The sequence below is a fragment of the Grammomys surdaster genome, unplaced genomic scaffold (assembly GCF_004785775.1).
Source record: "Grammomys surdaster isolate TR1022 unplaced genomic scaffold, NIH_TR_1.0 130, whole genome shotgun sequence".
Classification (NCBI taxonomy): Eukaryota; Metazoa; Chordata; class Mammalia; order Rodentia; family Muridae; genus Grammomys; species Grammomys surdaster.
Window position 1 is genome coordinate 5,894,369 of NW_021604588.1, and position 15,683 is coordinate 5,910,051.

Sequence of the window (15,683 nt, forward strand, 5' to 3'; positions counted from 1 at the left end):
TAAATAGTCCCATAACCCCTAGGGAAATAGCAGCAGTCATTAAAAGTCTCCCCACTAAAAAAAGCCCAGGACCAGATGGTTTTAGTGCTGAATTTTATCAGACCTTCAAGGAAGACCTAATACCAATTCTCTTCAAACTATTCCACAAAATAGAAACAGAAGGAACACTACCCAATTCGTTCTATGAAGCTACAATTACACTCATACCCAAACCCCACAAAGACACGACAAAGAAAGAGAACTTCAGACCAATCTCCCTTATGAATATCGATACAAAAATACTCAATAAAATTCTAGCAAACCGAATCCAAAACAATCATCCATCATGATCAAGTAGGTTTTATTCCAGGAATGCAGAGATGGTTCAATATTCGGAAATCCATCAATGTAATCCACTATATAAACAAACTCAAAGAAAAAAACCACATGATCATCTCACTAGATGCTGAGAAAGCATTTGATAAAATTCAACATCCCTTCATGATAAAAGTCTTGGAAAGATCAGGAATTCAAGGCCCATACCTAAACATAGTAAAAGCAATTTACAGCAAACCAGTAGCCAACATCAAGCTAAATGGAGAGAAACTTGAAGCAATCCCACTAAGAACAGGGACTAGACAAGGCTGCCCACTCTCCCCCTACCTATTCAATACAGTACTGGAAGTCCTAGCCAGAGCAATTAGACAACAAAAAGAAGTGAAAGGGATACAAATAGGAAAGGAAGAAGTCAAAATATCGCTATTTGCAGATGATATGATAGTATACTTAAGTGACCCCCAAACTTCCACCAGAGAACTCCTAAACCTGATAAACAATTTCAGCAAAGTGGCTGGTTATAAAATCAACTCAAACAAATCAGTAGCCTTCCTCTACATGAAAGATAAACAGACTGAAAAAGAAATTAGGGAAATGACACCCTTCACAATAGTTGCAAATAATATGAAATACCTTGGTGTGAATCTAACCAAGCAAGTGAAAGACCTGTACGACAAGAACTTCAAGTCCCTGAAGAAAGAAATTGAAGAAGATCTCAGAAGATGGAAAGATCTCCCATGCTCATGGATTGGCAGGATTAATATAATAAAAATGGCCATCTTGCCAAAAGCAATCTACAGATTCAATGCAATCCCCATTAAAATCCCAACTCAATTCTTCACAGAGTTAGAAAAGGAAATTCTCAAATTCATATGGAATAACAAAAAACCCAGGATAGCGAAAACTATTCTCAACAATAAAAGAACTTCTGGAGGAATCAACATTCCTGACTTCAAGCTATACAACAAAGCAATAGTGATAAAAACTACCTGGTATTGGTACAGAGACAGGCAGGAAGATCAATGGAATAGAATTGAAGACCCAGAAATGAACACACACTCCTATGGTCACTTGATCTTTGACAAAGGAGCTAAAACTGTCCAGTGGAAAAAGGACAGCATTTTCAACAAATGGTGCTGGTTCAACTGGAGGACAACATGTAGAAGAATGAAAATTGATCCATTCTTATCCCCTTGTACAAAGCTCAAGTCTATGTGGATAAAGGACCTCCACATAAAACCAGATACACTGAAACTAATAGAAGAGAAGGTGGGGAAGATCCTCGAATACTTGGGCACAGGGGAAAAGTTCCTGAACAGAACACCAATGGCATATGCTCTAAGATCAAGAATTGACAAATGGGACTTCATAAAATTGCAAAGTTTCTGTAAGGCAAAGGACACTGTCAATAGGACAAAATGACAGCCAACAAATTGGGAAAAGATCTTTACCAATCCTACATCTGATAGAGGGCTAATATCCAATATATACAAAGAACTCAAGAAAGTAGACTCCAGACAACCAAATTACCCTATTAAAAAATGGGGTATAGAGCTTAACAAAGAATTTTCAACGGAAGAAACTCGAATGGCTGAGAAGCACCTAAAGAAATGTTCAGTGTCCTTAGTTATCAGGGAAATGCAAATCAAAACAACCCTGAGATTCCATCTCACACCAGTCAGAATGGCTAAGATTAAGAACTCAGGTGATAGTAGATGCTGGCGAGGGTGTGGAGAAAAGGAACACTCCTCCATTGTTGGTGGGACTGCAAGATGGTGCAACCACTTTGGAAATCAGTGTGGCGGTTCCTCAGAAAATTGGACATAGCATTACCTGAGGATCCAGCTATACCACTCCTAGGTATATACCCAGAAGATGCTCGAACATATAACAAGGACATATGCTCAACTATGTTCATAGCAGCCTTATTTATAATAGCCAGGAGCTGGAAAGAACCCAGATGTCCTTCAACTGAGGAATGGATTCAAAAAATGTGGTATATTTACACAATGGAGTATTACTCAGCTATTAAAAACAATGAATTCGAGAGGTTCCTAGGTAAATGGATGGAACTAGAAATTATCATCCTGAGTGAAGTAAGCCAATCACAAAAGAACACACATGGTATTCACTCACTGATTATTGGATATTAGCCCAGAACCTTGAAATGCCCAAGATGCAACTCACAGGCCACATGAAGCTCATAAAAAAGGAAGACCAAGTGGGGGTGATTCGGTCCTTCTTAGAAGGAGCAACAAAATACTCAAGGGAGCAAATATGGAGACAAAGTGAGGGACAGAAACTGAAGGAGGGGCCGTTTCAAGACCACTCCACCTGAGTATCCATCCCATGTGCAGTCACCAAAGGTAGATGCTGATGTGGAAGTCAGGAAGTGCATGCTGATAAGAGCCTGATATGGATGTCTCCTCAGAGGCCTTCAAGAGTCTGACATATTCAGAGGCAGATGCTCACAACTAGCCATTGAACTGATCATGAGGTTCTCCATGGAGGAGTTAGAGTGAGGACTGAAGGAGCTGAAAGGGTTTGTGGCACCATGAGGAGAGCTACAATACCAACCAACCACAGCTCCCAGGGTCCTAACCACCAGCCTGGGAGCACTTATGGAGGGTTCCAGGGCTTCAGCTGAATATGTAAGAGTGGAGGGCCCTGCTGGGCACAGGTGGAAGATGAGATCCTTGACCTCATGAAGGCTGGATGCCCCAGGGGGTGGGAATTTTGAGGGTGGGGAAATGGGAGTGGGGGGGGTAAGTGGGGGTTACATCCACGGAGAAGAAGGAGGAGGGGTAAGGGGATGGGGGGTTCCCGGGTGGGTGGGGGATGGGGTAAGGGGATAACATATGAAATGTAAATAAAATATCTAATAAAAAAAAAAAGAAAAAATCAGTATTGATAAAAACCAAAATTCCTTTCCAAATTTAGAACAAAACCTGTTAGTGTTCACTGGTTACTAATTATGATAGAATATTCTTCATTGATTCACTGACAATAAACACACAATGAAAACTAAAAAAAAAAAGAAATGTAAATGAGTAAAATTATTAATAAAAAAGGAAAGAAAATGAAATACATAATCCATTTACATCACCTCCTTTGAACAAATATTAAAATGAATTAAAGTTTACTATAATTTAATTTCTAAAGTAGCTTAAAATTGTTGTGGTTATATACTACCCATGCTAATTAGCCTCTAACTACAGATAACATATTCTTAGAACTCAATAAATGGATTAACAGCATCTGTTTGAGAATTCTTGCACTGCTGAATCTACTCAACGTCACAAGCTAGTGCCAAAGCCCCTAAAAATTTTCTAAGCACAAAAGCATCTAATTTTAAAAGACTATTTAGATATGACACTCTTGAAAATTCAAAACTTTAGTTTTGAATATACTTTCCTTTTCGTTTTTCATCTGTCTGAGGTAAATGTTTGTGGGTGAGGAAGAGGCAGCAATCCTCAAAGCAGCAGGTGCCAGCAATGATTAATATGCAGCGGGAAGGGTGACTGCAGAGAAGAGCAGCAGCAGCAGCTTATGTAGCTGACAAGGAACTGGTCAGCAAGACACTAATAATATTTCCCTGGACCCTGACGTATGTTATCTGATTAACACTTTAGAATAGCCTATGGTCTTCGACTTCCTTTTTTTTTAAGATTTATTTACTTATTTTATGTATGCAAATACACTGTCATTCTTTTCAGACACACCAGAAGAGGGCATTAGATCCCATTACAGATGGTTGTGAGTCACCATATGGTTGTTGGGAATTGAACTCAGGACCTCTGGAAGAGCAGTCAGTGCTCTTAACCGCTGACATCTTTCCAGCCCCGCCTATGGTCAACTACTGGCTTAGACAACAGAGAAAAATAATACAAGAAAAAAGCTTGTCTGTATTCAAAGTAGCTGACAGGTTGATAGATAAACAACATATATTGATTAATTTCACAACATAATATAAATTTCAAATTAGGATATATTTTTATTAGTATGATGCTGAATATCAGTTAATCTTTTCTTAAGGATCCTGAAGGCATTTCTGTCTTTCATGTTATTTTTAAAATCCATGGCAACAACTACATAATTCAATTAATTTAGAGTATGTGATGTTAATGACGTATGTCTTGGGACATACCTTAGGAGATACTTTTAATGATCAATCTCACAAAGGCTACTTACTATATGGCTTTCATTACTGTAAACAAGAGGCACAAAAAAATTCTGAGGATTTAACTTTTCTAGTTATTTGCCTCATTCCAAAGGAGAGCAAGAACAGTGTACATTTCCAAATAATTACAACCTGAAAATAAGCCAGGTTTCCCAGAACCTCAAAACGGATTCCTTAGAACTATGTTCTCATTGAGCTTTAATCAATGCAGTGGCCTGTGTTAGGAAAGGGCTATATTATACAGGGATCTCTTTTCATTCCAGCAGTCCACCTTAGAGGAAGGCTTTGTAAAAACCAGGAAGTAAACAAAACTTAGAAGTCTTACAAGACTCAGGAATGAAATAAAGTCAGAAGTCTCAAGAAACTCCTAAATGTTGTAAGAATGGTCCCAATGCTTCCTCTGAGTTATTAAACAGTAATAACTACCATACAGAAGGCTCTCCAGCCAGCTGTAAACTGTGCCAGGAGCTCTAGGAGTTCAACTTCTGTGTGTTGTTGCTAAGGGTGGAGTGGACTTCTTGGTGATGCAGCTGCCTCTGAGCCACCCATGCTCCCATCAATAACTCTGTCCCAACACCCCAGCTGGACTTTGATCTGCCACTGTTGCCTGTCTAAGGTAAGTAGGTAACTTGTTCACACCTCCCAGGACAAGTGACACACAATGGGCAGAAGCAAAAATGGTTAATTTCAGAGAGTATTTTGTGCAAAACAAAGCAGCAGCATCCTTGACTTGAATCTCAGCTTTTGACCTCAGTAAAGACAAGGTTCCTTTAGAAGAAAGTTGGCTCTCAGATGTGAAGAACACATGCCATTCAGTGGGATGCTGGACAGCTCTAATAGTCTTAGAAACGTCCCCACCACCATTCAAAGATTTTAAAACAAAATTGATCATTAATCCAAACTTCTTCCATGCACTCCAAATGTCCAGTCTCCTGAGGGACCTAACCATTTTAGATACTACTTGCATTCAGTGTTGGAAGAATTATGATAATAAACTGTTTGACATCACAGACTATCACAAGAAGATAGGACGTGATGATATCAAAAGAAAAAGAAAGCAAGAAGTACCACAGTATCTGATGCTGCACCAAGAGGGAGAGCAACCTAAAGTGAGGTGAGGTGAGCCATGATAACAGCACCATGGGGTATCTCTCTTACTAGAGTGAGGTAATCAGCATTGAGACTGTGAGCCTACTACAAATGCGCATTTCAGAGTGCCAGACTCAAAGCAATGCCTTAGTTTAAACTAGTGGGCCTCTTTGCTATGCATTATTTCCTTCTTTATGAACATTCCTCTCCCTCCTCAGACATTCTAGTGTTTGATGTTCTCAAATGCCATTCTCATCTTCTGAGCCTTGGTTACTCTTCTGAGCTTAAAGATTTCCTCTCATCATGTCAGATTTGATGTCTCCCCAAGTATCAGCCCCTAGTTTCAGTGGGCTGCTGGACAGTTCTAATAGTATTAGAACTAATTCAAAGATTGTAAAACAAAAGTAATCATTGATCCAAACTTCTTCCATTTACTTTAAATGAATATAAATCTTTTAGTTAAAAGCACCATAGCTGCCAAGGACCAAGCTAGAGAACTGGGTGTTTTATCTTTCACTTTTCCTTTACTAATCCAGAAGTTGCTCATTTTTCCTTCTAAGTATTTCTTACTTCCTCCCTTTTTCACAGTCTCAACATATGTCATGGAGTCTAGCTAGCCTCTCATGGCTGTCTGTTCCCTCCAGCTTTGCACTCTAAGCAAAAGCAAACAGAAGAATATGAATGTCTACCCTTGCCCAATGGCTTCTCCTTTGTGTTGAAAGGAAATCTAATGAGTATGTAATCCTTATCATGCGGCCCCTTCCTATCTTATCCTGTTTACCCCACATGTAGTAAAGTGTGTTTCCACTTGGTTTCTCTCTAAATAGAGTACCAAATTGTTTCCATACACTTGATCTCATTCATTTTGTCTACAACTCATCAACTTTAATTATTTTTTTTCTTGCCAAAATAGCTACCTGCTCCAGAAAGTTTTCTAACAGTCCATCAGAACTGGGCTGGGCAAGTTTCCTGTCAACTATCTTGCCTGGTGCTTCACTTTGATGAGCAGACTAAGTTCTCCAGTGAGCATGTATTGTTTCTCTCATCAGAAAGTCAATGAAGACACAGAAAGGAGAATAAAAATAAGTTTGTATGTACATTACTTATATCTCATCCTAGACATAAACTACAAATGTAATCCCACTTCAAAGCCCACAACCTGGCAATTGATGCTAAATCAAAGTGACTGACAGGAAAAAGAAGTGGGTAAAAATAAATCTGACAAATTCTACCAGATTTCCTTCTTGTAGTATAACAGTTCATAGTGGTCTAAATTCCGATGTTTGTGCTTATGCTGATACTTTTATTCAAAATAGTTATGCTAAAAATAACTTTAAATAACCAATTTATTTGCTTCTAGTTAACAAAACTAATTGAAAAACTGTCATTGGCCAACAAAGGACTAGCCCAAATTGAAACCCATCCCTGACACTATCAATGATACTCTATTATGCTTGCAGACAGGAACCCAGAATAATTGCCCTCTGAGAGGCTGAGCTTGGGGAATCTTGTGGAAGAGTTAGGGGAAGGATTGAGGAACCCATAGAGGATGGGAACTGAACAGAAGGACCATCAGAATCAACTAACCTGGGCCGTTAGGGGCTCCCAGGGACTGAACAGGCAACCAAAGAGCAAGCACGGGCTGGACTTAGGACTCCACAAGCATATGTAGCAGAGTGTAGCTTGGTCTTCATGTGGGTCCAACAACAACTGGAGTAGGGGGCTGTCTTTGTATCTATTTACTGTCTATGGATCCCATTCCCCTAACGGGGCTGCCTTGTCTAGCTTCAGTCGGAGAGGATGAATCTAGTCCTGCAGAGACGTGGTGTGCCAGGGTGGGGTGATACTCAGGGGGAACTCCCCCCTCATAGAGAAGAAGAGAATGGGAAAGGAGCTGGAAGGGACTAGGAAGAGAAGGGGGCTGGATATTGGACTATAATATAAATAAATACATTAATGAATAAAATACAACAGTTTAATAAAGAGAGAGAGGGAGACACAGAGGGAGGGAGGACTGTCCTGTCTTGAAAACATGTTTTAATTTATCACCCAAGTTATAATTTAAAAAGATATGCTATGTATAAGCTTCCTAAAGTAGGAAATCAGCAGGAATATCAAAACATGTCCAAAATAAACTCAGGGACACTATTTAGAACATGGAAAAGTACTTACATGCAACAGTAATACAGCAGCAAGAAAAGACTGTCCTTGACAGTACCCAATGTCTTCATCGTACACAGAATAGGCCTAGAGAAAGATAATGAAAAAGTCATATTAAAAAGACTCATAAATCTTAACTTACATGTTGGCTCCCATCAGGTGCCTGCTTGCCCTATCTCGGACCTTTCTGTCACATTTGCACTGCTTTTTCCATTTGAGCCCAAATGCCACCAGTGCAGCGGGACTCCTCTAAGATACCTTCTTCAAAGCAGCCCTACATGTTCCAGTATGGCAGGCTCATCCTCAGGATATGAAATAAACAGACAACTCAGATCACCTAAATTAACTAATTTAAGCCAGCATGCATGAGCTATGGAAACCCTGGGTAAATGATGAGGAATTACAAGGCTCATATGAGAGTTCCAGTGCACTACAACAAAAAACTCAAAGCTTCTCAAAACTGTAGGACGAATTCACCATTCTAATAAACAGAATCAATTAACAATTAAAACCTCCAAACATGGTGTCCAACCTGCTGATAGTTGCCGAGAACCACTATCAACTATGACTCAATACAAAACTATAAACAATTAGTGATTTCTATGCATGTGTGAATTACAGAATGTGAGCTTACAGATGGCATTGCTTTGCAATGTTAAAAGGTTGTATATGCCTGCTGTAAGCCCTTAATGACCTTCCAATGACTCTCCCATTTTCTAAACGCTGCTAAGAAAAACCAGGCTCTTGTTATGTCTATTGCTGGACAAGGCAGATGCATTTAAAATTGCCCTGCATGTTTTGCAGGATGTCCAAAGGTACATCATGCTGAGAACATACACCCACTACTGAAGGTTCTTTGGCTATTCCATACCACTCCCTTCATTTTAACCATGCCAAGTTAAAACTGGCAAGAGTCCAACTCATAGGAAATACAGCACTCCCTGAGAAGGAACAAATGTACCATTTAGTTTGACATAAGCCTGTTTGTCTTCAGAGGAAAAGAAATAAAGTTGCTTACTTAATATTTTCTAACTAGTATTTTAAACACTTGAAGACACTCTACAGTAGTTGTTAGGAGGCTGAGTCAGCAAAGAGAGCTTATTTATTAAAAAGGTAAGATAAGAAATTTGGCACTTGGGAGGTAGAGGTAAGTGGACTTCTGAGTTCAAGGCCAGCCTGGTCTACAGAGTAAGTTCCAGGACAGCCAAGGCTACACAGAGAAACCCTATCTCGAAAAAACAAAAAAAACATAACAAAACAAAACAAAAGCAAAAACAAAAAGAAAGAAAAGAAAGAAATTACAAAGACTCTCTGTGAAAATCCAGCTAGCTAATGTTTTAAATGTTTTAGATTTTGAGGGATAATCAAGTTATCTGTCAAAGTTTAAATGACATTCTTAAGTCAAGGGAAGTATGAAAACAGGCTTTGTGAGTCATGTTTTACTTACTGCTTCCTGAAATAGAAGAAGAAAGTTCAGATGCTGCCATATTTATAAAAGCCAAGAATTCCAGAACTAGGCAGGTACCAATTCCATGCATGTGCCTTAATTGAGATGATTTCCACTCAATTGCTTAATAAAATTCATTGTGCATATGAAGACTTCCTGCCTAGAGCAATGGTTATTAAATATTTTTTGCAATTTTTTCCTAGTACTCAAAATAGCCCCAAGGGCCTTCTATATGCTTAGGCAGGCATTCTGCACTGACCTCGGGCCTAGCCCTATACCCATTTTTGTGTATAATATAGTCAGGTAAGCATATACATACATTTGATTTTCAGAATGTCTGAACTGGGGCATTTTGCATTGCTATCATTATAGAACATTGAAAGTATCATCCCTCTAGAATGCTGCTTGTGCCTCTGTAGTCTAAAATCTCCATCAGACATTAACTGAGCTATATTACTACAACATATTTGTAATTGGTAAAAGAATTTCATATAGAAAAATCATATCAAATATACTCATATGTCTGGATTCTCACAACCTCTAAGAGAAAAATGAGGCTATATGACAAAGAAAGGGCTCAAAAAAAATGGGACCAATGTGACAATGTTTTCACTAATAGATGAAGAAGAGTGGGATAAAGCTGGTCAAGTTCTTGTTGTTTGGTATTAAAATAAAATAAATTTATCCACTCTGTTTTGTACAAACTTATAGGACACTTATTATTTGATATCAGATGTTCAGTCTTTCAGATGTCAACAAACATTTAATTGTAGAATATCTGCCTTACATGAACCAAGGCCCAAGGTCCAATCCCCAATATGGAGGAAGGAATGGAGGAAGAAGAAGGAACAAAAGGAGAAAGGGAGGGAAGGAGGGACCAAGGGGCTTTGGGGGGAATCATCCTTTCTAAAAGCACACTGAAGTCACTGTCTACTATATTCCCACAAATTCCCATTCCTATGATAACTACATATCCTTGTTATTTCTGCAAAATTATTAAAACATGACCTGCACACTCGAAAGTTTCCTAAGTAGGAGGATAAATAGTAGAGGCACCCAGTTTATGCTAGTACCCAAAGTAACAAAATAGCCTAATTTTGCACCTAAAATTTTGTTTGTATTATTTAGAAATATATGCTAATAAGATTATACTTTATAACTCAATATTTTTTGTTTAGCTCATAAGACATAAATTTTTGTTTTGAGTTTTGAGCAGGGTTTCTCTGTGTAGCCCTGGCTGTCCTGGAAGTTGCTCTATAGATCAGACTGGCCTTGAACTCAAAGATCCATCTGCCTCTGCCTCCTGAGTTCTAGAATTAAAGGCATGCGCCAACATTGTCTAGCTAAGATATAAAATTTTACTTAGAAGGTTACAGCATTTTATTATATTAAGAGAGAAAAATCACAAACAAAAAAAAATAAGGGACTGGCTATTTGTCCCTTCAGAGTAAAGTCCGTAAGTCCCTTGGCCTGACAATGAGAACAAGCCTATGACATGCCATTTTATTAAAACACTTTCACACTAATGAGATAAGGAAATACCAAGAAGATATGTATAAATAGTTGAAAATTAAAAACTCAAATGTTCCTTACTTGACTTATATAAATATAGAATAAAACTATCTTTGGATGCTTTTAATTATAAAGAAAGAAAGGAAGTGTGAAAGGCACAACTCACACTTAAGCTCCAGAGCAGGCTCTTTGCTGTTATCTGTATGTGCTCTGTGGATCTCTAGGTCTGAAGATGTGTTGGCCTGCATAGCCAAGTTCAGGAGGTGATAACAAAACTTAACTCTCAAGCACAACAGAGAATACTGAAAAACTAATCACATATATGACTACAGCTAGGAATGTAGAGGAATAATAATCACAAATTCCAGAGTGGTTAACTTGTGTGGGGGAAGACTTAACCCAAAGGAGGAATGGGGTTAATGAAAAATATTGGCAATATTTCTCCTAATTTTTAAGTATAAAATATTACTTATTTTTTAAGTCACAAATACAAATTAAACATGCTTGCTATGTTTAATAAATTTAAGTTTTAATTTAAATATTTTAAAAGTACTAATCGGTATCCATTGAATAGTTTGTATTTTAACTTGGGTATCACCTCCAGAACACAAATATATAAAAGACACCAAGTAGTTTTCACTGGAGTTTAAATACATACACATTTTCTCTCTCTCTCTCTCTCTCTCTCTCTCTCTCTCTCTCTCTCTCTCTCTCTCTCTCTCTCATACACACACACACACACACACACAAGCATTGTCTTCAATGTACCTATGTTCTCTGAAGTTGTCAGGACTTTAGACCTTACAATTCTGAATTATTTTCTTCAGGTTAGAAAGGGTTAGGCTCCTATGTACCTTTGGCCACAACATTTTTAGTAATCAATCACAGCAGAACTGGGTTGTAACTGTGATTCTTCTTAAGGCAACAGATTTAACACGTACCGTTGACTCTTTATTACTAAACACACTCACACCTCAATGAGGCATATATACAACACAGGCATATCACAACCTTTCAGGAGCTAGCAGCATTAGCCAGTGCTTCAGTGCTGCACTTGGAGGCCATGGTACACACCAAAATCGCCAAGAAAAAAGAAAACTTATAGCAATAAATATAATGTGATGCTTGTTTATAGTGAGAGTTAAGCATCAAATAATTTAAAATTCTCTATGAGTACCTGGAACAAATGAACAAACAATAACAACAACGAAATGTAATGTTGTATGAGTGCTGATTTTGAGGTTGCAAGTAAATTTTACTCAGTAAGATGAATCTATAAGTACAGAACCTATAAAAATGACTGATTGTGTATATGTGTATGAGTATGTGTATGTACATATCTTTATGTAGAAATACATATTCAAAGTTAAATTGAAATAGCTTATCTGAGCTACTAGCGTACACAAAGTAAATACAAAGAGTTTTTAAATAAAAGGAAACTGTTATTGATCATAATCATTAGTTTTAGGGAAATGGCAAATACTGAAAAATTCATGTACAACAAATATTAGCAAAAGTCATTCCCAGTCTAGAGTGTCACACTTGAAATTTCTTTCTACATGAATATTCTAATTAAAATTTTTCAGTATTTCTAATTAAAATTTTCAGAAATTTCACTTGAAATTTCTTTCTACATGAATATTCTAATTAAAATTTTTCTAATATCCCTCATAGTGTTCCCTACAGGCTTTTAGAATCATTATCAATTAATTACATTTCCATAGTTACACAGTACTCAGAACAATCAGTCCACAATGAACATATCATTTTATAAAGGTTAATTCTAATTTTTCTTTGAAATTTACCATGTGTTTTCCAATAAAAACAATACAGTTCTGACAGCCTCAAAGTGGCCTCCATCACTCAAATACCTAGAACAGAAATTTGCTAGCACAATACCCTAAGACTCTAGTTCCAAAGTTTATTAGAAGTTTTCCATTAATGACTCTGAATGTAAAGCATGTCAGATTCTAGCTCTGCCATTTTCCAGAATTACTTAACTTCCCTTTCATTGAGGCAAAATATGGAAGACCAGTGGAGACAGTGAGCAAAATTGACAAAGCAATTGCTCTAATGAAGGTTTGTTTCTTGGCAAAAAGATGACAACAGTCATACTAGATAATTTATATAATGTTTGAAAGTAGTATGTATAATAGTGAAAAATAAAAGAGAAATGGACTAAAAAGAGACTTAATTTTTAGATTGCCTTTCTTTTATTTTTGAGATTATAACTATATCATTTCCCTTTCTTTCCATTTCCCCTTGAATTCATGGTCTCATGTCTCATTCGTTGTTGCTATAAGAATATGTATATATGCATATACATACATATTCCTAAATATAACCTGATCAGTCTCTATACTGCTTATATCTATGTTTTCAGGACTGACCTTGTGGTGTAAGATAACCAATCTGTGAAGTAGCTATTATCTCCAACTCTCAACATCCCTTAGTTGCCTGTAGCTCTTCCTGTAAGGTTTCGACCTCTGGTCTTTTTCCCCTGTCTGCTTTTGCTTTGCTATGTTTATTGTTTACTTTTTGTTCAGCTAATGTTTAAGGAGTCAGGGTGAGATTTTCTGGATGTAGCTTTTGACTTATTAAGGGGACACAGAAGCTATTCAATTTTTTTTTTTTTTTTTTTAGACAGGGTTTCTCTGTGTAGCCCTGGAACTCACTCTGTAGACCAGGCTGGCCTCGAACTCAGAAATCCACCTGCCTCTGCCTCTCAAGTGCTGGGATTAAAGGCATGCGCCACCACTGACCGGCCGCTATTCAATTGTTAATAGTGGCTATACTACACAAGTCTGTCATAACGTCCATGAAGAAGTAAGTGCCCTTGAGAAGAGAACAGACGGAAGCTAATGAGTCAGCTGTGTAAATCTGTTGGGTAGTCTTCTTGGTAAAGGGAAAGTCAGTTTAGTACAAGGGCTCTGGGTATGAGCTTGTCTGTACAAGTGGCCAGGCCAGAATGGTTGAAAGAATATTCTGATATGACTTTCCAGCCTGGTAAACCTCTACAAGGTCTTTTGTTTTTACACTGAGTAAAATAAAAAGCTACTGCAAACAGATGATGTTAATGTAAACCAGGGTAACAAGCGTAAAGCTGGTAAGTGATTAAGATTTCTTGATGCACTGAATATGTGGAACTGGGAAAGGCAGTCATGTGCAGCCTGCTGTGTGGAAAGAAGGGGGAATTGGCATCTACAATACTGCTATGAATCTGTAGCTTTCCAACACACACAGGTGGATTTAAAACCAAGCACGACCATGGGAGGTTTTGGAAGGTAGAACAAGGAGTTCCAAATTTGCTCTTCCCTAGCAGGAGAAAAGTGTCTAATCAACACTTTCAGAACACTAAAAAGTTAGTGAAGGTAAACAGAATCATGGGAAATAACTATTTCAGAAAAGCAACTGAATTTTGAATTGCCAGCAAAATGTCATACCTTAACCCTTAAATAACTGAAAACCAACAACCTACATGTGGAAAGATACCCAACTGTCCAAGGACAAAGCCAAGTGAGAGCTCCTACACAGTTGTTCCCAGAGCCCCTTCAGAGAGAATCAGATTTTGTCTGCTGGTTCCCAGCAATATTCTACCTACAAGGCTCACCCAATGTAAGAAGCATTCTCCCTGAGGCATTGGGCTATTGCAGGTGATGGATACAAATGAGACAAAGTGCATACCAACCCTAAAGCTCTTACTAAAGAGAAATCTTGGGAATGAGAGATCCACAAAGGTTAGGATACCCCCATATAGGTTTTGTAATGCACCATACAGGTTTAAGGTTTACCACCTGCACAGACAAGACTAGAGAAGGCTCCAAAACTCTCAAGTATGCAGTATTATGAAACTCTACATAAACAGGGAGTGAAGGCATGACAGAGTTTACCACTGGTAGGTTGAGTAAAGGGAGGATAATCTAAAATACACCTCACCTGTCTCTTGCAAAAGAATGGCATAATTACTAGATCCAAGAACTGAAGAAACTCTCAGTTCAATCAGCCAAGCAACAAGAGAGATCTCAGTGGCCAGATCTGATAGAAGACTGATGTGGTTAGTTCACCAAAGTTCCCCTTCAGATAGCCTACTGCAAAGAACATCACGAGGCAAATGAGGAGAGACACATTAAAGACTGCCAGAGGTGATGGGAAGTGATTTCTTTGTACTTAATTTTGCTATATGAGCTCTTTCAATAATAAAGAAAAATACAGGTTAAAAGGCATGCCTATAAGTACACATGTACATACATATCTATGTGTACAGACATACATCCTCTAGTTTTATCCACTGAGAAGACTTTCAAGCAATGACACCTAAGAACAGTCATCACTCTTCACATCCAAATCTTGGTTCCTTACCATTTTGATTAAAGGAACAGAGTCTTCTGGAGAATTGTGTAAGCTTAAGCTAAGCAAAGAAATAAGTATAAGCCAGGCGGTGGTGGTGCACCATTAAAGGTGGTGCCTTTAATACCAGCACTTGGGAGGCAGAGGCAGGTGGATTTCTGAGTTCAAGGCCAGCCTGGTCTACAGAGTGAGTCCCAGGACAGGCAGGACTACAAAGAGAAACCCTGTCTCGAAAAAAGAAAGAAAGAGAAATAAGTATAGAACATATTTCTGAGCAATAATGGAAGGTCATGCTCACAAAGTTAGAGAATTTGCCAAAGGAATATAGAAGCCTGCTTGAAGATATTTCACTGGCCAGTATGGAGATAATCTGAGCATCAAAATGAGTAACAGTAGTGATAGAACATAAAATATAACAGAATGAATACAATAAGGATCCTAATCAATTAGACCTAGCAAAAAGGACCCTAATAAATTGGTGGGTTATTTTAAAAAGAGGAGTGTTGAACAAAAGTTGGGAAGGGAGGAGAAGAGGCAGGTCTTGGAGGAGTCAAGAGAGCAATAGAAAGACTATATGAAGGAATCATATTGAAAGCATGTATGACATTATTAAAGAATTAACAAAAATATTAT

The 15,683-nt window shown here is 38.0% G+C and overlaps 1 protein-coding gene across 4 annotated transcripts in view; it reads right to left on the bottom strand.

The window, feature by feature from the left end:
- Window positions 1-15,683, bottom strand: part of Rabgap1l (RAB GTPase activating protein 1 like) — a 567,726-nt gene that overhangs the window by 232,435 nt on the left and 319,608 nt on the right. For all 4 annotated transcript variants that reach the window (XM_028758413.1, XM_028758415.1, XM_028758421.1 and 1 more), the window contains one exon: window positions 7,757-7,831. In XM_028758413.1, the coding sequence (XP_028614246.1) occupies window positions 7,757-7,831 (75 nt within the window). The remainder of the gene's footprint in view (window positions 1-7,756; window positions 7,832-15,683) is intronic.